Raw genomic sequence first — 25278 nt, 5'->3', positions numbered from 1 at the left:
CGTTTTGCGTGTCCCGACTTGTCACGTATGTGAATCTCTCTAGGACATGCGAACTCTCGACGGAGAGTCTTGGGACACAACAGGGAGTTCAACGTGCCCGAAGAGCCATATACGGGGCAAGTGAGGACTCCACTCTAAAATATATATATATATATATATATATATATATATATATATATATATATATATATATATATATATATATATATATATATATATCGAGTCAAAAGGGTGTATTCTTGTCCCACAACAATAATCGTCAGCAGGCTTGCGCGCGCTTCCTTTCTTGGAAACTCGGCGCTGATCACTTTCCTATCGACAATGTTAACTGAAGAAGTAATGAGCACAGACTTCGCTGACCCACAGGATGTGACGAAGTCCGCGGCAGACGCTCTTTCGGGTAAACAAACAAATCGTCTTTCAATGGGGACAACCAAGAGCGCATACACACACATGCGCGATGATGAGCCACGCTGGATTGTTGCACGTTATATTTCTGTCACGGCCCAACGCGAGGCCAAAGACGAAGTCCGCGGCGCTACCAGCGGGAGAGCTCGCGTGTGTGCGGGGCCATCTGGAAGAAGCGCGGAGCCGCCGAGATTCGCTCTCCGTACGTGCGTCTAGCATGCGCCGCCGCAGGAACACCGCGAGCGTTTCCCAAATAAGATCGGCCGGAGAGGATTCTTTTTTTGGAACTGCTCCGAGTGGGCCGACTTCGCCGCTCGCTGCGGCTAGCTTTCGTCGGGGCTGCCTAAACTCCGCGAGAACCACCGCAGACGCTGCTAACGCACCAGCCGCAGTCCCAGGCGGCGCGGTTGTCGAGTAGGGTCCTGGCATGCTGTCACTTCCCGGAGAGCGCTGCCGCCCTGCGCGCCAAGCCGCCTGTCGACCAGCAACTGTCGGCTGAACTTCGATTGCGGGTGAGCATTTTTTGATCGGCAGAATTTCGCATGTTTGCGCTACGTGTCGTGCGCAACGTCTCCTCGCTCCCACCAGTTTCGACGGATTTGAGGTCTCCGCGTATCTTCGAACTCCGATGTGTTCGTACGTTATTCGCAGATCTATGGAATGCCTGTATGTTGCGTATGGTAACGCCGCGCTGCAGTGGTTGTCGAAATCTCGAAACTCGGGCATCAGCGTAGATGCTGCGCAAGCGTTCGATCAATGTGCACGTGCATTCTGGGTTATCAATATTGAGGTGCTTGCTTCCCAAAGTGCACAGATTATGAAGTCAGCGCAAGAGGGCTTTGTGAAGCCCACAGATTTTGAGCATGCAGCCGTCGTATGACGCGTCTTCCGGCTTTGTCAGTGTTCAATGCATGGAGTGCGTTCAACAACCGCATCATCACATACGCGAACATGAGGCAGTTGTAGATACGGTTTGTCACTCACCGTAAGCTGACGTAGAAATTGGTAGCTTTAGGCGGTTTGTGAAATCTGCGCGTTTCGTATCAAGGTAATCATAAGGTCATTTACTCTTCAGAAGCGGTGCCTAGATTGTTGTTTCGTACTGTCGAAATCTGACTGCCTTTGCTACAATTTCAAGTTTTGTATCTAAACCCTCGCTATACCTGACTTCTAATTAAGTTATTAAACTATGTCATTTATATGCCTCCACGTGCAGTACCAGCTAACCAACGCCCTAGTCACAGCGCCTTTCACCGTCGACTTGTTCGTTCTAGATTGCATAGTTGACTGCTCTCCGATATACACCTGGCAACAATTCACCAGAAGCTTTACCACGGTTTTTTCTTCCATGCCATGGTAATATATAGGTGTTCTGTGGCTTTAACACAGTCGGCCCTTATTCACCGCCGCAAACGTGGAATACCAGGTTAGTTGGCACGGAATAAAAACATTAGCAATTCGCGTTTTATGCATTTGAATGAGCTGTCACTCGGGCGAAGAAACGAAGCTATTCAAATCGCGTACACATCTCGTTTCAGAAGACACTGCAGCACAGCGGTCGACCAATATGGCAATCCGACGCAAGAAACCGGGCCAACCGGCTCGCCTATCCGACTCGCCCCCCGCGATCTACCACTACTCCAAGGCGCATCGCGTCTGCAAGACCAACGGGGGCAATCAAGGCCGCAAAAGCGTGCTTCCGCGGCAGTCGACGCAGGACCGGATAAATAGCCCTGCCATGGCCAGCAGCACCAAGTGTTCCGACAGCTTGACGACTACGGCCAGCGCTCGCAGTCCGGAACTGCTTGCGGGTGTGGCGACGCTGCACCGTGGCGACGAGAATCGTTCCCACAACGCGACCATGCCGCAGTGCGATGACGGTGACGACAGGACTGGCAAGGACGTGGAGGGCGACGGTGCGCAGCAGGAGGACAGTGTGTGCAAGTTGCAGAACCGGCTGCGCGACAACTGGTCCAAGCTGGTCACCGATAGGATCACCATGATGGCGTTCGCACGATCCCTCAAGGGGCACAAGTGTCCTGCGTTTCCTTACTGTCTAGGTTAACCACCTATCAACGATTGTGCTTTCTTTTTTTTTTTTTGCTTTCGTGTGCATAGCTGTATTGTATGCGCTTATGATAGGATTATATGTCATAGAAAGTCGAGAGCTTGAGTTAACAGCGTGCTTGTTCTTGGAAAAGGTTCTACGAAATAGAGACTGGTTTGGCTTCACTGCGTTGCTGCTAAAACATTGAAAATGTTTGGTTTCTGGAGGGAAGCACGTGCACAGTGAGTGACAGAAAAAGCATATTATGTGCATGAATTCCCGAAAAAAATATTAATTCGTCTGAGCTCAATTCATGTACTACTTGCATAAAATTAAGCTGTAGAGACCAGGCCGTTAGACAACCTGAGTTCTTCTCCAGAACCCCACTCTAAAATTTGCTTAAAGCTGGGCAAATGTTTTGCAGGACACAACCACAGCCAAACAGACTACGAAGAAAGCATCTGTTTCTGGCATAAAGTAAATTCTTGCTCTGACTGGTCAGTATTGCTGGAAGTGTGCAGAGGTCACAAAAAGTACTAAAGATGTGTAAACAAGGCAAGTTGTGTGTCAATTTCCCATACATCATTATAGTGACAAGATCTCATTGATGTATGGTGATCTGTAGATACGTGCAAGGACAAGATCGCCAAGACTGAGAGTTGCAGAGCAAGGCTGTCAATTAAATGTGTGCACCAAATGTCCAAGCAGTTGAAACCCTATAAATTGCCACTCTGTGAATTGGCAAAGAAAATTTACAGGACGTGCTCTAATGCACTTGGATCTCCTAAGCCTTTTCATGCACTTGGGGTAGTTGTTAACCTGCTAGGTCTAAACAATACGTGGTAAATGGTGGGGTTTTTAAAGCAAATTTTTATGATTCATATGTTTGAAGGACACTGGTTGCTGTGCCACCTTGAGGGCATGCAAACAAAAAGGTTGCTCTTCTATATTTAGAGCTAGTTTCTGTAGAATGAATGGCTAAATAATTCTCTACTGTTCTTTACTGCAGTCAAAACATGGCTGACAAGTAATGTGCAATTGAACACTACTGATAAATGCTTACGGATGGTCAGCACGGTGCTGTAGTTGAGTTGTTTTCACAACTGCGTATATAACATAGAACTATGGGCTCTGCCGCGGTGGTATAGTGGCAGGGTACTTGGCTACTTACCTGCGAATCGGGGGATCGAATCCCAGCTGCGGCGGCTGCATTTTCTATGAAGGCGAAAATTCGGTTTTGTATTCGTGGTTACATAAGGAACCTTTTGCAACATGGCTTACTTCGGACATTGAATAAAGACAAGATTTTTATGCAGTTGAAGCATGCTGCACCCGAACCAAGTTTTAACACTTGCATATGTGCAAAAACTTTGTATACTGGTACGAACAGACTGTATTTGCATAGCTGCTAGGAACTTTTGTGACAATTGTGCTCTAAACTAAAGCAGTACACCATGGTAAACGTGAATTAGGTCTTTTATATGACAGCACTGCTTTATGATTAATTACAAGCCAAGCTTAAGTGTTAGGATGCAAACCATTACGGCGCGAAAACTGCTTCCAAAATGTGCAGCTTCTTGCTCCTAGTATGGCTGGGCAAAGCAATGAATATATAACTATGTTAGCATAGAAAAAATGCTACTAACATATTGCTTTATTTCCACTGCAAAGTGTGGTCTAAGCAAAACTGCCAGATTTGTGTTACTTTTGCTTTATCACTCATGTTGCAACTGGTGTTGAATATTGTTGGCAGCGAAATGTGCCATCTGAGGAATACTAGTCAACTAAAAGTCTATTCATTCTATAGACTATTGTATAGTCTTGCATTTTCTTGTGTTGTCCTTTTGATGAAACCAAAGAGAAAACAGTAAAAGGCAAAGTATTTTTATTACAATGAAACTGAGTATGCATTCTTTGTTTCCTTGGTTCACATTCTCTTTCTTGTACACAAACGTCTTCTACACTGAGAACAAAATGCATGCACATAGGCTGCCAATAGACTCCAAGCACTGGGCACCTTGTCATATGACTAACACAAGAGATCAGTCTGTCATACAAGAAGCAGCATCTATGGCAGCTAGGCTGCCCCGACATGTTTCTCACCCACACATTCATGCGCTGTCTATGGGTGTGATAAAAAAATAGTGGCACATGTCACATCGTGAGGCAATCGACCTGAAAGCACCATTCTCACAAAAAAGGACACCGGTTCAACATTACGCCCAGATGTCTCCGAGGAAAAGGGCACAACAACGACCATCTAGCGTCCTCACACACTGCTACAAATGCAGGAACGAAACTGGCCAGTGTTTATTGCACTTGACAGATATGCGTGCACTTCGTAAAGTGAGCGTCTTTCGAGAAATCTTGGTGCAGTTGCTGGGATGTTGTTAGTGATAGCAAAAGTTTTTCTTTTACAGTGCGCCCACTTCTATATAATAAGGTTAATCTCATCAGCAGTTATTTTGCTGCCCGTCGTCACTAAAATGGACACCCAGATTCAACAACTACATCCAGCCACCCATAGTGCTAAATTGCAGCACCACTTGTGGAGTGAGGAATGTATAGAGTTCCACTGAATGGTCAAGAAAACATGGTTTGGCAATGCCAGAAGCTATTAAAAGTATTCCGGGAAGTAGTAAGGCCATACTCATTTTAGTTTGCTAACAGTACCGATGCACAAATTTGCTGAACAGAATGATCCCCGATTATTCCCATCTAAGGACATGTGCTGAAAATGAAATTCCAGCACTAATTTTGAAAAACTGCGCACATTTGCCATATAAAATTGAATAATGCCCTGTAAAATAAGTAGGTTTGGATGTACATAACGAAATAATGAACATACGTCTATACTACCTGCTTGTTCTAAAAAGATGTTGCAGTACAGAATTCACAGTAGAAGCTTGCCTTGATCTTTTCAAATTAGTCCCGCCGCGGTGGTCTAGTGGCTAAGGTACTCAACTGCTGACTTGTAGATCGCAGGATCGAATCCCGGCTGCATTTCTGATGGAGGCGGAAATGTTGCAGGCCCGTGTGCTCAGATTTGGGTGCACGTTAATGAAGACCAAGTGGTCGACATTTCCGGAGTCCTCTACTACAGCGTCTCTCATAATCATATCGTGGTTTTGGAATGTTAAACCCCACAAATCAATCATCAATCTTTTCAAATTAGTGCAGTAAGTTGAAGTTGCAGACTGAATGACCAGTTGTAAACAGGATGGTGTACAGTTTACAAGTACAATGTTTTGAATCATCAGCACAGATGCATAACTGATCATAAGCTTGACACCAAGGTGTGGGCATGTGTTTGCTCTGTCGCAGCCTGAGTTAATTTACCAACCCAAATTAGTGGGTAGAAAAATTAGTATAAAATTCAACTACGACAAACAAGACGCAACGAAAAACCTTGTTACATGTACCATGCTACTGCTGAATACACTACACATATAACGGCAAATAACTGTGCCTAAGAAGTATGCGAAAATTCAAAATCTCATTTAGTAGGAACACATTCACACACAGTCATAGCAGGAGTATTAGCAAATGCAACTTCACAATAGACCACTGAATAGCCTGCCAAGAGCTGCTTCACATGCGTACAAAAATAAGTTAACATAAAATGGCACTGAGGTATGCAATGAAAATCTGCCCTTGAACAAGACAGAAATCAAGTTTACATGCAAGCACATTCCTAAAAAACATGAGTAGAAGCACAACAGAATGTATTACATAAGCAAGAACTCGAATCGTCAGTAACAGTAAATGCATTGGACTAAAAATGTAATGCATGGCACACATGATGAACGTATAGATAGTGTAAATTCTATAACAAAGCAGAACAAAGCAGCCATGAAAAAATAATTGGAACCAGTTCTACGATAACGAAACAGAGAAGAGGTAGTAAAGAGAGTCTAAAGTCTTTTGACTTTATGAAAAGCAGAGCCAAGATGCTGTTGTTAGATGGTGTGGCTCCTTGAAATGCTCAAGCAATATACGAAAGGCTGCATGTTAGATTTAATAAATGAAACATTGGAGTTGGGCTTAAGTCATGAGAAGTTAGATGAAGACTCTGCTAATGCCTTTAAAAGTAACTTATATGGCCCATCAAAATGAGCCATTATAGTCGTTCCACTGCTTTATAGGCTGCTTAGTAAATAAACAAAATTACTGTAGCGTGGAAGAATTTATAATGACAGTAGCAACAGGACCATTCAACAGTGGTGGAAATATATCTCACTTGACTTAAGACAGCACAATTTACTACTGATTAGGATGATCAAACGTGAAACAGTAGCGTCAAAGAAGAGACAATAAAGTAATCTTCTGAAGCTGAAAATTGACCAAACAACATGTCGGAGAAGAACAGTATGGTTGAAAAATTGCAGTTGTGATGTGCAGGAGAGTTTTCTACACAAGCCAAGATCACCACAAATAAATTCAAGCAAGGCCACTTTTCAAATGCTCAGTAAAGGAGTGATAGAATGGTTAAAATGTCAAGTAAAAGAATGAATTTGTCTGTTCTGTTTAATACCTCTCGATTTGAGAGTGCATCATTTGAACACAACATAGCCCATGCCCATTTGTTTCGTTTACTGCCATTGCTGTAGTCCTTCAAGTTAACTCAAAGAAGTTTTTATTCACGAACTCTTCAGTTGCCCAAATATCAAATGGCCAATAGTGTTATGCATACATACACCAAACAAACATATGCAAGCCTAACAAGCCTCACGAATGCTTCGATTTTCATTCTGTTTAGAGACGAAAAAAAAAATTCATGCTCAACTGTATAATTCCGTAGCCCTCAATTTAAACATTCGCACCCGAGTCAAATGTAAAAACAGCGCTACTGCTAAAGACTGATGAAGATAACGCACACGTCTTTGGAAATCTTTGCCTGCAGCACTGTTCTTATATTTGATTACGTCCTACCGACTTGCCCGAGTTTCCATGCCTCGTAACACCCAAGTCGATTACTACAAAGTTTCACTATTTTAAGAACCCTCTCTAAACATACATGCTGCTTTACTCCTCTCACAAATTTCATCACGAAATGCGTGGAAGCTGCAAGGTTGGCCTTTCTCTGAAAGCCACTCAATATATGTATGTACACCTCATCATGTATGTTAACTTAAAACCATTCGCAAAGAGAATATTTCGCTAACTTATAGCAATAGATAAATGGGAGTGTCCCTGACACCAAGGAACACAAATTGGAACGCAGACTACTAAATATTGATGTCTATAAAAGAGCATGGTACAAAAAAAAATTAAAATTTGATTCCATTGGTGCATGAGAAATGTGTGGAGGATAGAGCAATATCCCACTAATGTCACTAACGCTTTTCATATTAGTAAGCAATTGTATCTCAGAAAATGCATTTCACAAATGTCCAAGCTGTTACTCCTTAGTTGGCAATGAAAAGAACTATGTAAAATGAACATTCAGTCACAACAACGCCAAAAAAACAACTAACGGCAATCAACAACACTCTGCTCATCCACTATTTTCCCTCTTGCCCAAATGATAAACAAAGATATTTAGCTTTGAGTAACACTGGTGGATCAAGTGATCTGAAAAGACTTCACGTCACATAAATAATCCACAAAAAAATTTACACCTAGATGGCACGGGTCACGCAATAAGCAGCGACACTTTATACGACCTCAAGAGGTTTATCAACTTTATAAATCAAAATACCAACAGTATGAAACGTGAAAATACACACGTCTTACTTTGAACTACAGCCAACATGCTGCCCACATTACGTGGCGTGTTCATAGCAAATAAGCTGTTTTAGAGAAGCCTCTGTTTGTGCAAAAGATTATGCATGAAGATTTTACATGTTATGAAATAAGCAGCATAAAAGGGACAACCATACAGCCATAATTTGCGAACACCTATAAAAAAGTAACCTTATTTCCTTACTCAAACTGCAAGAGCTCAATGATGTCCTGTGTAGTGCAGGTACATTACACAGCACTGTTGAGGGCATCACACGCTATATTAAACTGTAAATCGCACCCTATCTCTTTCAACTTGATCCCTCTGGCGGTGGGAGCAATCTTAATGTGTGATTTTCAAGGCACCATAAAAGCAATCTAAGATTCAAATATAAAGTGAATCATAAACAGAGGCATAGCCATAATTTTTTTTTATTATGCATGTATGTAAATTTGTTTGTATGCATGTTCATATATGTAATAAACGCATATGAAATGTAATAATATTGAGGGGAGGCAGGGGGGTAGTACACCTAAACCAACCCCTGGCTACGCCACTGATCATAAACCTAAGGGCAAGTTTCTTGGTCATGTGGCTGCTTTCTCACGATTTTTTGTCTGCTGCCTCCTATCCACTACTTATTTGGCGACTAAAATTACCGTAAAGACCGAGCACACATTTAGAGCCATGTACGGTGTCATTACTGTGTATGTGTGCAGTGCACGCCCTCTTTGTACGCAAATTGTATTGATTGTTGACACTGAGCACAACCCTAGTCCTACTCTGAATGCCACAAGAGTGAGTGTCCACGCTGCACCTTAAGTAATTTTGAAGCTGCCAGACATTTTTTACAGTATGCTGACTGGATACGTTACAGAGCCAAATGTGAACGTACGCCTAGGAATTGCAAGAACACGTTTCCTCACGCTAGGTGGAAGTACATTAACTACATGACAGACTCTGCAAACTTTGGCTATGCCTGCCAGCATGGAGATCACTCAACGAACATTTTTTCACCGAGCCCACATTGTAACACAGCCAATATAGCCAGAGCCGAGCCATAAACATGGATCTACTGGGTAGCTGTACTTGAGAGTTAAAGTGTGCAATGCAAGACCAAATAGCTAAAATGAAACCAACAAAACTAGTACATGTTATTCGCATGTGGTAACAGCGTAAAATAAGGCCGTAACGTCCTAGCTTATGCAAATACAGTAGACTCACGATACTTGAAACTCTGATAATTCATACTTTTGGTTAATTCAAACAAAATTCAATTTTTTGGCTGGCCCTTTATTTTTTCAATGTATTTAAAAGCCTCTTATAGTTCAAGCTCCATAATTTGGTTAATTCATAGTTTTTGCAGTTCCATACCAGAAAATGTCTGCTGGATTGCCACTACTGTTTAAAAATTTGTGTGCTTATATAATCCTAACATTCTAAAAATAAAAATTAAGCACCTCGGGCCTTCAAGGAAAAAGGCTTTGCAAGTAAAAAAATGTTGGAAACGAAGCACACGCATTGTAAACTATGATGCTTCTCAACTGGCAAAAAGAGCTTTGTGCTGAAGGCACATATATAGCAAAGAAGCAGTTGGCAATTCGCGATTTTTTTTCAAAGTTCTGATCAGCAGTGAATAGCCAATACACTTGTGGACCTTACACCTCTGCTTTTTTTTCATTGCGTGCAGTTAAAGTTTAAAAACCTGAGAACTTCTGATAATTCAAACTTCTTGATAATTCAAACAAAATTCAGAGGTCACTTCGAGTTTGAATGAATGAGTCGACTGTAGTTTGCCTTGCACTTTGTGAATTTGGCACAACTATGAATGCTAGCAGATGTGCCAGCATTGCAAACACCACTGTTTCTACAGGTTTTGATTGAACTTAAGTAACCATCTTAACCATTTAATTATAATGATAAAAATTCACAGTGAGCAACGAGCAAGGTACTGCAATTTGTGACTACTATCGCATAAGCAGCTGAGACATTTCAAATGTAATTGTCAGGTTGCAGAAAGAAAGAAAGAAAAGTAGTACCTCTCACATTAAACACTTAATTTAGAGCCTTATGTGTCAAGTGTGTGATGCACAAGACATGTGAATCCATGGTACTGACGTCATGACTAATTTTTACTACGTGTACATATGTGTTTAAAATACTTGTCACATAAATTATTTTTCGTGTCACTGAAATTGCTTGGGACATTTATATAATTTTGTTGTTTACCAGAAAGTGTATAAAGTGCATCACATGTTTAATATGTCTACAATAATCTTCCAACCTAAATGCCAAGAAATATTCCTTCATACCACATCATCATAATCAGGTCAAGTAAGCCAGAGCCGGCATTTCAAAATCAACTTTAGTGTCGAATTAGAGGGTGCTGCACCCCAAAATTTGTGCTCACCAAATGTGATCCTATACGTGCCGTAAGTATGCAGCAATATTTCTATGTAGTATTCAAAAGTATGTCTAGGTACTTCAACTTTGCTCTGCCAGGTTCATGCAGAAATGGCACTTTCTCTCCGAAAATTGGCCACAACTGCTAGAAGGTGGGCCTTTTACAAGTGAATGAATCAGCCTTTTTTTTTTTTGCCACAGCGACACTTCTGACTCTTGTGATGCTTGCAGATACATCTCATCTTTCTTGTGGTGGTAGCTTTGCCTCACTGGGAACTTCAGATATATCAGTAATAGACTCCAGGATACTGATCGATGTATGGACACCACAAACAAAACAAATCAAAATGAAAATGGCAACTATCACTCACTGCAAAATGCTCCTCAGCACACTATGCCATAATGAAAGCTCACGGTTAATTGCACACACATCCACAAAAGGGAGGGAACAAGATAGCCACAGCTTACCAAGCCTAAGCAGCAAAACCGCATGCGAAGAAACCCGCAGGCTCCGGAATTCATGAGAGTTCACAAACTGGGAATGGCCAGTTCCAAGTGTTCTGGGAGACCTCCGCCTTGAACGGAACTGCTCTCCTACGCAGTCAGCATCTATCAATACGTCTTCGTGCTGCTTCGATAAACGCACTGGCTCCAAGTACATATCACAATTACAAAGGAAGCAGAACGCTGCAGAGAAAAGTTTGGCAAGGGTAACGCTTACGTAAATTAAACGAAACTATAGCCTTTCAGCAGAAAACTTGCAAAAAAGTTGGCAACAAGAGAAAAAAAGCATTTCCGACCACTGCAGCATGAAATGTGTGGTCTTCTAAACACTGCTATCTTCATGTTATAGCAAGTGATTCCAGGAACATTGTACTTTCGACACTTCGGTATATTCACAGCTCTTGCTGAAAAGTAGACAAAGGAGCCATGCTGGAAGCTGGCCAGTCACTCCCATCAAACGAAGAAGGTCTTTCAGTTTGATGTAAATAACGCACTAGATAACTAGCGTAACAAAACACGCGGCAAGCGAGTCTGGAAGCCACATCCCACATCGTCCGCACGTCTATAGGCTTTTCGGGCATTTTTAAGACTAAGCTGTCGCGCTTTACACGTCACTGCTGTTCCTGCCAGGTTTCTTCGCTCAATGCACTGGGTTGGCACTGTCGATTCAGTCACACGTGTGACGGGCGCACCACCGAGTTGTTGTTGGTTCTGACCGCACGCTCGTTGTTATCATTGCAGTCGGGCCGATCGAGGAGAAAGCTCTCCTCTAAGTCGACCTCGAAGCCAGGATTGGCAACAATGTGTGGCACAGCCGACGACTCTTCCTCCTCTTCTGCTTCATCTTGAAGCTCCTCTGCAGTAATTGAAACGATGGTCAGGTGATTATGTCCAGCAATATTTATGAAACATGTTTATATTTGATAACAGCTGCAAAAAAAGCCCTTAGGACAAGCTAGTTTATGCTAAGCAGTTCGTAATCATTGCTAGTACATGGTAATCAATAAAGTCTAAAATAGCAGTAGTCAATCCCTAATTTTTCGTTTGATGCTTGAAAAAAGTAGTAGTTTTTTGGGCCAGTAGGTGATGCGTACTTGGTGTAAAGAAACGCAATAGACAGGACAACAAACTGAATCATGTATCAGGTCAGCTCTTCAAAAGTCTTGCCTACACAAGCTAGCAGAAAGCTTCAGCCTTCAGACCGCACGATTGCAACTGGCAGGGTACTCCCAGCCGCTCCTTCTAGCGGCCACAGAAATGCTGCTAAACCAGCTTTGCAAGGAGCATGCGGTATATGTAGGCATTCCATCAAAGAGAGGTGCAGATGAGGTGGTTTTATATGGTGCACAGATTGTAACACAAAAAGTTAAAACAAGAAAGCTGTGGCTAGGCATGGGGTGGACCTTGTTTTCTCCGCACAAATCAACAAAAGTGTGCAGATGCATCACAAGCACCCGAACAACTAAGTGATGTACTATATCAAACACAAATATCAGTATGTTGAGCACATAAATTCAGTTGTGTACAAAATTCCTTTAAGCTGCAGTCGAGTTCACTTGGCACAGACCAGTCAGTGTCTTAATCACTGGCTACGGCAGCACTGTAGGTACTTGAAGCCACGAGGTGGGTCCAACCTTCAATTACACTTTAAAGCTTGCAGTTCTTTCCCATGGCTAAAGAATGAGGCAGCAGCAGGTGGCAGATGCACCAAATGAACGAGAAATCTTAGTAGCCACTGTGATTGAAGATTCTGGACCCAACATGTACGTGAATGTTGCTTCAGTAGCTCTCTTAAATAAGCAAGTGTGTTTCATAATTAGCCACAATCCAGCGAGTTTTCATACATTACTTCTTTTTTAGTAGTGTCTGCGTTTTAGCTTGCAGTTTTCATCTTGTTCTTCTTCGATCCTACATTTAGATAATCAACTGTTCATCAAAGTGCCACTTATTTTTTTATTTATTTGTCATACTGTTAACCCTCACTAAAGGGTCGTTACAGGGAGAGTGAAGAATTGAGTTGCACAAAATAAATATTTGAAAAATCGTAAGATGAACTCTGTAACATATAGCATAATTATATGAGAAACACAGCGACATGCTTTTTCACTCAATATATTTACAACATGATCTCTATGACCAATGAAACATTTCTAAGGAACACATACATGAACACTGATAACTATACATTCTCAACAACATGCCTATCAAGGGCAACCTCGAAATCACTCAAAGTTCTTATTTGCACCATATCGTTCGGTAATTCATTCCACATATTAATAGCATCGGGAAAGAAGGAAAATCGGAAGATATCTGTTCGAGCATGTATTGGTTGCATGAATGTAGTGCATATTGTTCTTGGAAACATTTTGTAAGAATGCTTCAAATAATCATCCCTGTTTATTTTCACCCCGGCATGCAGGATCTGAAAAATTCTTCTTAATTCTAGCGATTCTAATTTACATTCTTTTAACATTTCAGTGACAGAATCCTTTCTTCGATATTTAGAGCAGATAAAGCAAGCTGACATTCTCTGAATGCGTTCTAATTTATTTTTTAAGACCTTTTGGTGTGGGCTCCACACAGCGCTAGCGTATTCTAATCTCGGACGCACATATGTTTTGTAGGCAAGCAGCTTGACATCTTTTGTGGCTCGGCCTAACTTCCTTCGTAGGAAGCACAATTTTTGACATGCTGACTGACATATGTTACCGACATGAGGACGCCAGCTCAACTTATCTGTTATAGTTACACCCAAGTATTTAAAATTACAGACTTTCACCAGCATATTATCACCAATGTTATATGCAAACATGCGTGTGTGTGTAAGTGGATTTTTTAATGTTAATTTCCATACCCCATTTAGAACACCATAAGTTTAGGGTTTGTAAGCACCGATTGATATTCCCTTGATCTTTGCTGCATGATACCGGACAATAGATTAGGAAGTCATCTGCAAATAGCTTAATTTTTACTGGTGGTTGGACAACTGATGATATATCATCTATGTAGAAAAGAAAGAGTAGGGGCCCCAATACAGATCCTTGAGCCACTCCCAAATACACCTCCCGATTTCCCGACATAGCATCGCCCACTCTAACTGCTTGTTGTCGATTGCTTAGATAAGCTCTGATCCAACTGAGAACATTCTCACTAATACTGACATTGCGAAGCTTGAATAGCAGCTTACGGTGTGAAACTCTGTCGAACGCCTTTGAAAAATCTATACATATAACATCCATTTGCATACAGGCATCTACAGCTACACACAAGTCATGTATAGTTTCAACCAGTTGTGTGACTGTTGAAAGGTCACCGTGAAATCCATGCTGAAAGGGGCATAATAATTCATTTTGTTCCAAAAATTGCCGAATATTTTTTGCCACTATATGTTCAAATATTTTACAACATACCGACGTGAGTGAGACAGGCCTATAATTGTTCAATGTCGTTCTATCACCACCTTTAAAAATTGGGACAACAATTGCTCTACGCCAATCTTGAGGTAATGAGTGGCATTTTAAAGATTTCTCGAAAATAATCACTAGGTAGTGTGGCGACGCAAAGCGGTGCTTCTGTGTGCGGTGCAGAGAGCGCATGCGCCCGCACGAGAAAGTTATCTTCAAGAGGAAGGGTGATAATAAAAGTCAGTTGTTGTTTGGGACGCGAGTTGTTCACTTGCGCAGCTCTGCCGAGCGACACGTCTCAACATTGGTGACCCGGACGTGATGCATGTGCCGCAAAAGCTGACTAGGAGTACGGTCGCCTAGTTCCGTGCCGCGAAGCAATTGCTGCAGTCGTTGTGGTTCGGAGGGCGTAACTCGGCGAATGAGGGTTTCTTTTAGCGTTGCATATGCGTTTTCGACAGGTGGTGCGAGCAACAGTAGTACGACAGCCACTCTGCAAATCGTCGCAAAAATTGATTCGATATACCGTCAGGTCCACATGACGTTTTGGTATTTAAAAGAAGTAGTTGATTGAAAATACCTTCTCGGTTAATATTTATATCATCTTCCTGACGTGTCACTGTAGTACCCAATTCAATTTCCTCGTTCAGTCATTCAGTGATTCTTGTGAATTCATTTTCTATGTGTTAGTGGTGTCACGGGGATGTTTCTCATTCCTGGCTCTGTTGTTTTGTGCCGCTGAACATCAAAATCGTCTTGTGCTCATGCACATATTGTCTAGTTGAGGGGATGTTTTTCAATAAATGTTCACAGTTCCCAGTAGCGCTTGGTCCTGTCTCTCTTTTTCTTGTCCCGTCTATAACGCTTCATTTCACCAAGTATACTTGTCTAAGTTAACGGGGGACGCGGCCTTGGGATCATGAAAAATGGCAAAAAAATTGATTTTTTGAAACTCAAGTTTTCAGTTTCGGGAAGCCTTTTTCTATCTGGTTCCAGCATATCTACACTGAAAACCGTGCAGATGTGCTTCGAAAAATTCGTTTCACCCACCTAGGTAGCAAAACTTTTTCTGGAAATGGCGAGAAAACAGCAATTTTCAAAAAATTATAGCGTCGCGATGCTTGGGCCGGGAGCCGGCTTTTTGGGCTCATCGGAAAGAGCATTTCCCCATGTTTAACTTTCCCACCTCAGCTGGCTCCTCCCTTTAATAACAAGCGCACAAAAAGCAAATGTTTGAAGTTTGTTTTGAGGCCCTTAATTGGCCGTGGCCGCCACGTTGCCTCAGCTCGCCTCGCCATTGACCCGATGCTCGCTCCGGGAGATCGTTGTCTGCTGCTTGTGCGACGCGAGGACGTGGCTCTCGAAAATCGCTACTTCGTGACGTGTTCACGGCTTGATGATCACTTAAGATATAATTACGCTTTAGTTACGAGCAGTAAGCAGATGCGCGATCAGGTTACTACGAGCTTTCTCAATACTGTTTTTTTTGACATTATGCTCAGCCCCTCCACATGGTTTAATGAAGAAATAACTTGTCTCTCGTAAAGTATTAGTGGTTTGCTTCAAAATTTTTATGGAAGCACTATGAGGTCATCCTTAGTGTCTGTGCCAATTTTCATCGATATCCAATGGGAAAGAAGAAAGTTTACCGAAAAAAACCTGTCAAAAACTTCGACAGCCTTTTTCTCACAACTGTGTTTTGGACATTGTGCATTGCTCGTGGAAAGAGTAGCACGGGGATGACTGGACCAATTTTGATTCTGTTTTTTTTTTCCTGAATCCCTGAACACTGTTTGTGGGTACAGCAATTTTCAATTTCTGTTTTATGGCCCTGTTTTTTTTTTTCTAGACGATGATTTGTCCGTGCCACTGTTTCTGACAATGTGTGTCGGCAGCCATGATGATCTCTAAAAAAAAAAGAGAACTTATTAAAGAATCCTGAGAGTGCCATACCCTGTAGCTTTCTTTTGAGTAAAGATCAACACCATTCGCAGCTTCCTGGCATGTTTTGTTACAGCGCTAGGCTTTCCACGAGCAGACCATGTAATTGGACCATGTAGCATTATGTAACTTGAGAACTACTGAATGTATCATGATGAAACTGCATATTTCCCTATTCGAGACACTTATGAGTATGCATGCTAAATTTCATTGCTGTAGGTAAACAAATAAAAAAGTTTTTTTTCAATGCCACCTTCCCCCTTAACTCTTGAAATTTAAAGGCTGCACTGAAGTTCAATAGTATGGATCAACGTAGTAATAATAGTTCACATGCAGTGCATTAAGAAATCCCATTGCCAGTAGTGTAATAGATTCGCTCAGATAAGTTCTGTTAAATTCTGTAAGAATCTTATAAGGTAAAAATGGGCACATGCGCCACTCTAGGTTACTACCATCGAAAATGGGATGCAACTGAGAGCCCTCTGAAAAAAAAAAAAAAAAAAAAAAACTACATGTACAAATGAAGAACAATCCTGAATTTGTTTAGGAATCAAGTCATCCATAGCTGATTATCCAAGTAAGTTGCTCCACATAACAGGTTACTTGGATGTTAGCAGTCGGTAGTGTGAGATGGAACAATTTGGAGGCAATTTCAATTTTCCCCGAGCAGTAAGAAAGTTTGAATCAAAGCTGAAAGTCGTGACTCGAAAGACCAAACAGTTAGCTGAATCCGGTAGCCCTACTCATGACTGTGTGAGCAACACTTCTCACTTAGCAGCATGTGAGCTTTCAATGGAGCTCTGCAACACTTTCTGAACATGGTCAGAAAACACAAAGTGAAAACACAAAACACCTGTCAATGCGCAAACCAAAATTTTTTTAACCTATGTAGCTTCTTGCGAGCTTATGCAGATGAAATAGCAGTACTCGTGTTGTGTGATAAGTTCGTGCAAACTTGACAGATTGAACCAACTATTGTGGCACGAGATTCAACAGAGTTAAACAGTGAAGTCACTCTATGACAATTAAAAAAAATGAGAGAGATAGTTAGGATGAAGAGGCGGTACAAATGGGCGCACCGTGTCGGCCTTCCTTGTAAATGAGCAGGCAGCTGAGGCAGGACAGAATCAGGATAGTGCCCATGACCATTGAGACGGCCACCATCCATGCCGCCGTGCTGAAGTCGTCCCCACCAGCAAACATCTTCTGCACAACTTCTGTTTAACCAGGGGGAAAGGATAGACGCAAGGCATTCAATCAAGACCAAGTACACCACTGATGATGTGCTCTGCGTGTAGTGTCATCATCAACCCGCTTTTCTCTCGCTCTATGATCCTTTTGTCATTATTATCATGCTTTCGCACATGCTCCTGCTTTCAAGTTGTTACATGTTCATGACTGTTGCAATATTGGCTTGTCAGCAGTGACATGAACCTTGCAGAGCCAATGCCGCATAGAGAGAGCACAAGTTTTTAGTGCTCTGCAAGTGTTAAATAATCGAACAATGAATGTGGATGGAGCTGACAAGTCTCCCTAACAAAGCACGGAGACTTTCCTAATTAGATAATTTCTCATCACTTCAAAGCCCTACGTGCCCTTGAACTTCCTTGACATGTCGGTGCTATTAAGATGCAATTTTCCATCCCCGTTAAGGTTACTTCTCATGAGCACTGAACTATACCTGCGGGGTCAAGCGGCTTAGATGTGGAGGCATACACCGTTGTGGCCTCTCCTGGACCCAAGCGGTTAGAAGCCCACATGCGGAACATGTATGGAGTGCCCGGCTCCAGGTGGTATACGAAGAACTGCCTCTGCACAGGCGATTATGAACATAGACATAACATCAACAGTGAACAAACGCTGCACAGACGAGCCGGCATACACCGAACTCGCACCAAGAAAAGGAATCAGCTTGATATACAGTATTAAGCTGGACCACACGTTTCAAAGAATACTGCTGAGATTGCATTGCTAATCATTTCACAACAGTTTACAGACCATGTTTTTCGTGGGCTAAAGTGTGAACTTGTAGCAGTGCACAAGCAGCTGCGAAACAATGGATGAAATGTTTTGACTCACTAAGCTAAACACAAGGTCAAGTCAAAACAATATTTGCATGGTATCACTGTTACTGTACAAATGATTAGGTTACACAAAATAACTATAAGTGAATTTACTGATTGTACAATCTTTCAAACAACAGTTTGTAAGCCCTCGTCAAGTCCAACACATTCAAGCTCCTCTGTGCAGACATCAGTGCGTAATAGAGTCTATGATTTGAGGTAGACCTGGAAATGGTGGCTCACTGTTTCACAGCCACAGATGCGCCAAAATTGAAAGCGAGCCATGGGCAAAGATTTCAGTGCTTTTAATAATCCTACAAATACAAGTTTGAATTTATTACGACACAGGTTTAAATAATTCAATATGAAGAAATCGAGTTATGTTTGACTGCATTTAACCCCTTCTGTAAAGGTGGTTTCACTGCATTATGGAGGCGCTATGCCGTGAAACAACCGATCTAAAGAAGTTTTGCACTTCTGCAAAACTACATTTCGAGGATAAAAGTACATATTATCACCACATCGAGCGATTATTTTTAAACTTTAAAATACCAGGATATATGTGTAAAGTGTAGCAACTTATAATGCGACGTATTTTACCATTTCAGGCTCGCACCCTACTGCTATTCAAATCTTGCTCCTAAAGCTGTTCCCACTTTACTTTGAACCAAAAAAATAACATTTGCGCACGCCTGCCGTTAACTCGAACAAGCGACCCTCTTCCTTCATCGAATTTCAAATATTTGGCCTTTTTTCCTCTGCCACTGTTGTCACTGTTTTTATTTGCCTGACAAGGGCAAATGAAAACACTGAACGCATGCGTATTCAATAAAGCAGTTCATTAGAAGGAAGAATGTGCATCCTTTACTCTTAGCAGCTCTTTTGCTGCCACCATGAACTGTCATCCACGAAAGAGCATGGGCCGCCCCTACAAGTTTTGTCAAATTTACCGCTTGCTTGGGATTTTACAGTAATTCCAATCTTTAAAGATATTGTGAAAGTTAGGTGGGTCATGACCGAGATACAAATTTTTCTTCATAATAGGCGGGCTCACACACATTGCCTTGTAGCAATATTCTATTCGGACCATTCGATTAAGAATTATTCAGCCAAATCATTCTTCACTTCGAGCCTCAAATTTACTATTCGCCCGTCCTTCACGGATTTTCTGATTACTCTTTTGCAAGGAGGGTTCATTCGCGCCTCTGTTACTCACCGCAGCCGGACTGATGTGTACGGGCAGGTAGTGGTGGGCTGCGGCTGAGCTATTGGCTGGTGGCTGCTGCGTGGGCTGGTAGGCCAAGGTGAAATGGGAAATGGGGCAGCCCCCGTCACTACTGACGTGCCACCTTACGGTGGCTACTACTGTCGAAGGATGGACTGTTACGTTTGACAGACGCCCCGGTGGAGCTAGGAAGAAAATGTGACAAATAATGGCACAACTGCACAGTCGGTTAAAAACAGCTCGATACCATGAAAAGTACAAAAAGTGCCATGCAGGTAGCACGCATGCAACAAATGTGTAGCTGTTAATGATTGTGCTGTGTAGCACAGCGCAGTTGACATTACGGCCAGACAATGTTATGCGATGTTATGTAAATTAAATGTGTGATTTGTAACTTTTTGGTAACATAGCAGCCTGTCTATAAACATTGACATCAATTTCGAATGTCATTTCATGTAGCCGTGTAGACCTGAAATGGAAGGTCACAATGGAATTTGTTTTCAATGTCATTCGCCGAGAAGGACATTACACGTGCCGTGTGACAGGGTTATTAGAAAAAGCAGTTAATTTTCATTGCCTTCCCTGACCTTGCTCGCAGGCTTTGAAAAAAAAAAAAAACATCTTATCCCTGAACCTGCATGTAGGCCACTGTAGCTTCAGAACTGGATGTATTTCACACATACAGTACAATGATACACATACAGTACAATCATCAGTGGAATCCTTCTTACAGCCACTGGTGGCGCACACATATGGTGCTGCTATGTTAAACTATGCTATGCTATAAAAATATCAAAACAGAGGTAGTTGATATGCAGAAAGCTGGGCTTTGTGTAGCATAAGCCCTGTGTGAGAAGCAACCAACGTTTCCTTTTCCAATGATTTAGGTAGGTTTAGCAATCATTCAGAGCTGTTTTCTGGGATGGTACTGTCCAGCAATAAATTTTCAGATTTCATGCAATTCCGTACCAGATGCCCTGAGGTATATGCCACCAGCATTGTTGCCATTGTGCAGAGATACTAGTTAGATTGATAAAGTGCTTGAAATGGCAGATGATTCGCATATGTCCAGGGCCGAGAAGCAAGAAGCCACATCGCACATAATTACATCCCAGAAAGTGATCGCTCAGAAATACCACGCCAAGACACGCCTTGCAAGTTCATACTGACTAGAGAAGCAGAAGAAGTATTACAGCTGAAGAAAGAAATTGATAGGTGTCACCTTTATCATTATTCTTTTTTCTACATCCTCATACTCATGTCATGCTGTTTTCTTGCAATGATGAATGTGGCGAGGCCACACTGTTTGTTTTAGTCCGAGTTTCATAATGATACACTAGACAGAAATCCAGCGATAGTGTCTATGAGACCTCAAACACACGATGCTTCAGTCAGAAACGATGGATAGAACATGGACTTGCCAAAGCTTTCTTCCTTTGGCTCCGTAGGGCTCACCAATGTACTTCGGCTCACGAGGTTCTCAACGACTATTCTTTTATTTGAAAGAAAAGCTAAAAGACAATAATAAACAAAGCCACAAGTGCATTTGAAGTCGCAAGCACGAAGACTTGGCAAGTCCATGTACTACTCATCATTCTCACGATCGCGGAACTATCCCGTTGCCACAGTTCGCTCAAGTAAATATTGTAGGGAAGGCTACGGTTTCAGTTCTCCCAACTACCAATTTCCACCAAATAAACGTTTTGTAGGGAGCAAAGGATCTGAAGATATTAGCGTGGCCTTTCCGGACAGCTCTTGCGAGATAAAGCATCCTGTACCAACTCACCACGAACAATAAGCTGAGCGCTGCTGTGCTGATGCGGCGTGTCAAGGTAGCACGAGTAGTTCCCGGCGTCGCTCAGCAGGAGCCCCGATGACACCAGGTCACCGCGGTACTTGTACTCCGTCCAGCTGAGTTCAGGGCCCAGACCTCGGCCGTCCTTGAGCCAGACAAAGCGCTGAGATTGGTGGTGCGGCCTGCTGACGTTGCACTGCAGCGTGAGATGCGAGCCTAGGTCCCCTTCAACAACGCTAGGCAGCCCTGTGGCAGAGTGGCGGTGTGACGCTGTGGGAAAAAGACAGAGCGAGAATGACGGGCAGCGAACAGCAAGAACAAAGGACAATCGGTGCCTCGTTGTTTTTTAAGCGTTCTACCTCGAGTCCAGAAAATAAAAGAGAAGCACTGGTACTTAAAGGGACACTAGAGAGAAACAATAAGTTCTTTTAGATTGACAAACTGCAATTTGAGAGCTCTAATGTGAAAAGTTTCACTGTCATAAGTTCATTACTAGTGGAGAAAATCAAGGTTGAAGTTTCACATTTAAGTTTCGCGCCATAATCTCCGCGCATGACGTATGGAATTCCACAATGTATTTTTCGTATTTTCGCAACATTGGCTCGACGAAATTTTCTGAGACTTCGTGTGCTATGGCACCCACAGATTACAATTTACTTCAATTTTATCTATTAGAAGCTACGTAGGACCCAGTTGACGCCTTCAAATTTTGATGACATCAGAGTGTTTGGTGCGGGGCATTCAAGGTGGTGTCTCCACCCGCATTTTCTTTTCACACGTTTTCTAGCTCACCAAGTGTTGCGTCGCGGTAAGAGTGGTGTTTTCGGGATTGTGGAATTGTACTTTGCTGATACGCGAGAAAGCGTGTAGCTCTTTAGTGTCCCTTTAAGGCTGATTCACCAAGCAGCTAGCACCATTCACATGACCATTTGCGACCGGCGACCAAAATTGGCTCGACACTACTAACATTCACAACAGAGCATGACTTTGGCCTCTCAACAAGCACAATTCATGTCAACTCAGATTGCTATCGTCCTGCAACATATACGAATGTCCTGCTCCAGCGCATCTGATTGGTTCGCAGGTTTGCAACTGAAAAATCAGGCAGTGAGCGACTGAGCCAAGACAATTGTTTTGTGACTAACTTGGTCATGCAGTAAGTCCTAGTTCTCAGAAGTGAACGAGTGCACAGTTGGTACTATGCTTCAGCCACTAACTTCCCACAAAACACACCACTCTGAAACCTTGGGCTAGTTTGCACGAGCTGGAGGTATGGCCTTTGAGGAAGCACAAAGGTAATGGATGTAGTACATGGATGTAGTACATGGTAGTACATGGATTTGACTTGGCCTTCCAGCAAGGGGCGTTTGAGGCAGAAAGAACGAGCACCTCTTAAGGTTCCATCACAGGGGAAGGGGAATAGCCCCTCCGACGCTAAGAGCTGGCAGTAGATAAGTTAGCCCACAAGAGCAAAGAGTCAAGCAACAAAATCCTAGCACTAAACCGTTCCTCGACAAAGGAATTGTTAAGAAATGAAGGGATTTCTTTAGTTGAGACGTAGTCACGTACTACACAATGTGCAGCGACCAATACTTTCCAGCCTAGACGTACTGCCACATATGGGGGGGATAGGACATTTTTTCAAAGCCAACACGCAAGTTCTGGAAGTTCACGAAGGAGTTAGCAATTTTTTTTTTAAATTAAGTGTATAAGTAGGAGGTAAAAGGTAAAAAAAAAGTGGACCAGTACAGCGACTTTCTACAAGTAGGCGCCGAGTTCATAAAACGGTGTGAAAAAATAAAAGACAGAGTATGTTCAGACTGACATGGTAGGCACACGCTACTTTTTGCAAGTATGCGCAATGCATCCCCAGGAAAAAAAAAAAAAAAACACAGAGCAGATTTCCCTACAACAATGTGCAGTTCAATTTGATCCTGTGCAACACATATGCAGCACATTTTCGAAGGCCTAATTTGCATGATTGAATCGAGTCAAGTGCACACAGGCCCGTATTGTGCGCGCCAGATAACTCAGAATCATGATCGTGACAGTACTGAGACATGTCTTCAATCTGTGTTACGCTGCGCGTGGCCAGATATGAGGAAACATTTTTACTTTCTTGCTTACTTGGACAAATGGTGGCCAAAAATGTGCACGGTAAGTGAAAATCTGCTGCACTGCTTTAGGCCATAAGTGCAACATGCAATCTTTGCGGTCCTGAATAAAGCATAGAACATTTGCTATGCCCCTGTGCTTTATTTGCTTGAGGAAGGCAAGTACTAATGCATTTGCGACGACTGGACGAGCAAATGCTTTTCATGCAGATGTTGCTAGGACACAATCCAGATCGCTCATTGGTCCACATGGTAGTGAATGCACATTTGAGCTTGATGGGGACTACCGGCTTGAGCAAACGACTAGTGGGGCGATGCCACATGTGTCAATAAATTTATTGTCCATTTCCCTGGATCTTTCCATCCTTCCCTTTAAACCTTTCTACTCCCCTTTTTCCCAAAGTGTAGCATAGCAAACCAAATGCATTTCTTGCAAAACTTCTTGCATTCTGGCTTTGTCTTTTGTTGCACATGCATTGTATCGTGCATGCAATGCTTCGAAAAATCTGGTTTTAAGAATAAGAATTCAGACACACGAAATTCCTCGTCTAACAAGTGCACCAGCGGGACTAGGCAGCTGCGATCAGTGTAATGCACGTGTTAGATCATCAAATATTTCGATATCGCAGGACATTTCAACTACCACCATCAAGTTTTGAGGCTTTGTTAAGAGTTTGCCTGTTCAAAACAAAAAAATCGCATAAACGAGACAGGCTATCTGGGCCACAATATGTGCTCACTGGTTAAACTGCGCGGCAACTTGTTTTTTTCGAAAAAAATTTGAACGCCAGGTTAGCAGCAACAACCTTTTCCGGAATGAGCTCACCGTCATGTTTTTTTTTTTCACTCACAATAGCGATGTATATTTTCATAAAGTTCTATAAACAGTCAAAGCTCACCAGCGCGACATGACACCAGCGGAAGATAATCTGAGCGATCGCACCACTCCGATCGCCTCTGGCGTTATGTAATCAGTAGCATGCACTGCTCTCCTTGCTCACACGAACTAAGCGCTTGAAGCGCGAACAAGAAATAAGTTCAACTTGTCAGGTAATCTTCGCAGCGGGGTAAATGCGCAGTATTAAGTTTCGCTCGCTACTATACGAAAGAACACATCTAATGCATCCCTGACTTACCTCGGGAATCCCTTCGCATCCTCGCCTAAATGAGTTAGGTGCCGCAGCGTATTCATGACGCATCGTTAGAGCATAGCCATCGATCGCGTCCGTTACACACAACGGTTTGACATTGCATCGCCACTCTGATTATGTGAATACAACGCGAGGTGACACTTCTCACGTCGGAATCATTGAAAACACAGCAGGGGCATTTGACAGCTCGCTAAACAGAAAGCGAATCTCGCATTCGTCCGATCCACTTATTAGTCCGTCAAACCGTGCTCTAAGAGAGAGCGAACTTCCGAGAAGAACCCTCGGTACGTACCTTCCACAAACACATCACTCACGGGTAAGATCAGTAAGAAGGAATAATGAATGATTTTTCCGAACATCATAAGATGCTAAGAGTCCATTTCGGCCATGTTGAACATCCGCGCAGTAATCCCTAATCCGTCCGCGTCTACCGTGCATCAATTCAGGAAACAAAACAAGTAAACAAAGTTAACTTTAAAATTTCCCCTTATATAAGAG

General features: G+C 42.5%; 3 protein-coding genes across 5 annotated transcripts in view; 2 read left to right on the top strand and 1 right to left on the bottom strand.

The window, feature by feature from the left end:
* The window catches only part of LOC119180790 (proton-coupled folate transporter), a 37518-nt gene that overhangs the window by 5741 nt on the left and 6499 nt on the right, over positions 1-25278 (top strand). The gene's annotated exons all lie outside the window — the stretch shown is intronic.
* On the top strand, positions 601-4354 carry LOC119180781 (uncharacterized). 3 transcript variants are annotated; one of them, XM_075889056.1, is made up of 2 exons: positions 601-920; positions 1950-4354. In XM_075889056.1, exon 2 carries the CDS (start codon positions 1976-1978, stop codon positions 2471-2473), a length of 498 nt encoding a protein of 165 aa, XP_075745171.1. In that variant the 5' UTR covers positions 601-920; positions 1950-1975; the 3' UTR covers positions 2474-4354. The 3 variants fall into 3 exon arrangements, with proteins under 3 accessions (XP_075745171.1, XP_075745169.1, XP_075745168.1); XM_075889054.1 differs by having other exon boundaries at positions 609-920; positions 1947-4354; XM_075889053.1 differs by lacking the exon at positions 601-920 and adding an exon at positions 1071-1834 and having other exon boundaries at positions 1947-4354.
* On the bottom strand, positions 4324-25272 carry LOC119180771 (contactin-1a). The gene is made up of 6 exons (XM_037431910.2): positions 25073-25272; positions 21507-21785; positions 19712-19905; positions 18114-18243; positions 17512-17649; positions 4324-11943 (listed from the first exon to the last, which is right to left on the bottom strand). Exons 1-6 carry the CDS (start codon positions 25140-25142, stop codon positions 11759-11761), a joined length of 996 nt encoding a protein of 331 aa, XP_037287807.2. The 5' UTR covers positions 25143-25272; the 3' UTR covers positions 4324-11758.

The sequence above is a fragment of the Rhipicephalus microplus genome, chromosome 3 (assembly GCF_043290135.1).
Source record: "Rhipicephalus microplus isolate Deutch F79 chromosome 3, USDA_Rmic, whole genome shotgun sequence".
Taxonomy (NCBI): domain Eukaryota; kingdom Metazoa; phylum Arthropoda; class Arachnida; order Ixodida; family Ixodidae; genus Rhipicephalus; species Rhipicephalus microplus.
This window is presented reverse-complemented; position numbering and strand designations above follow the sequence as displayed.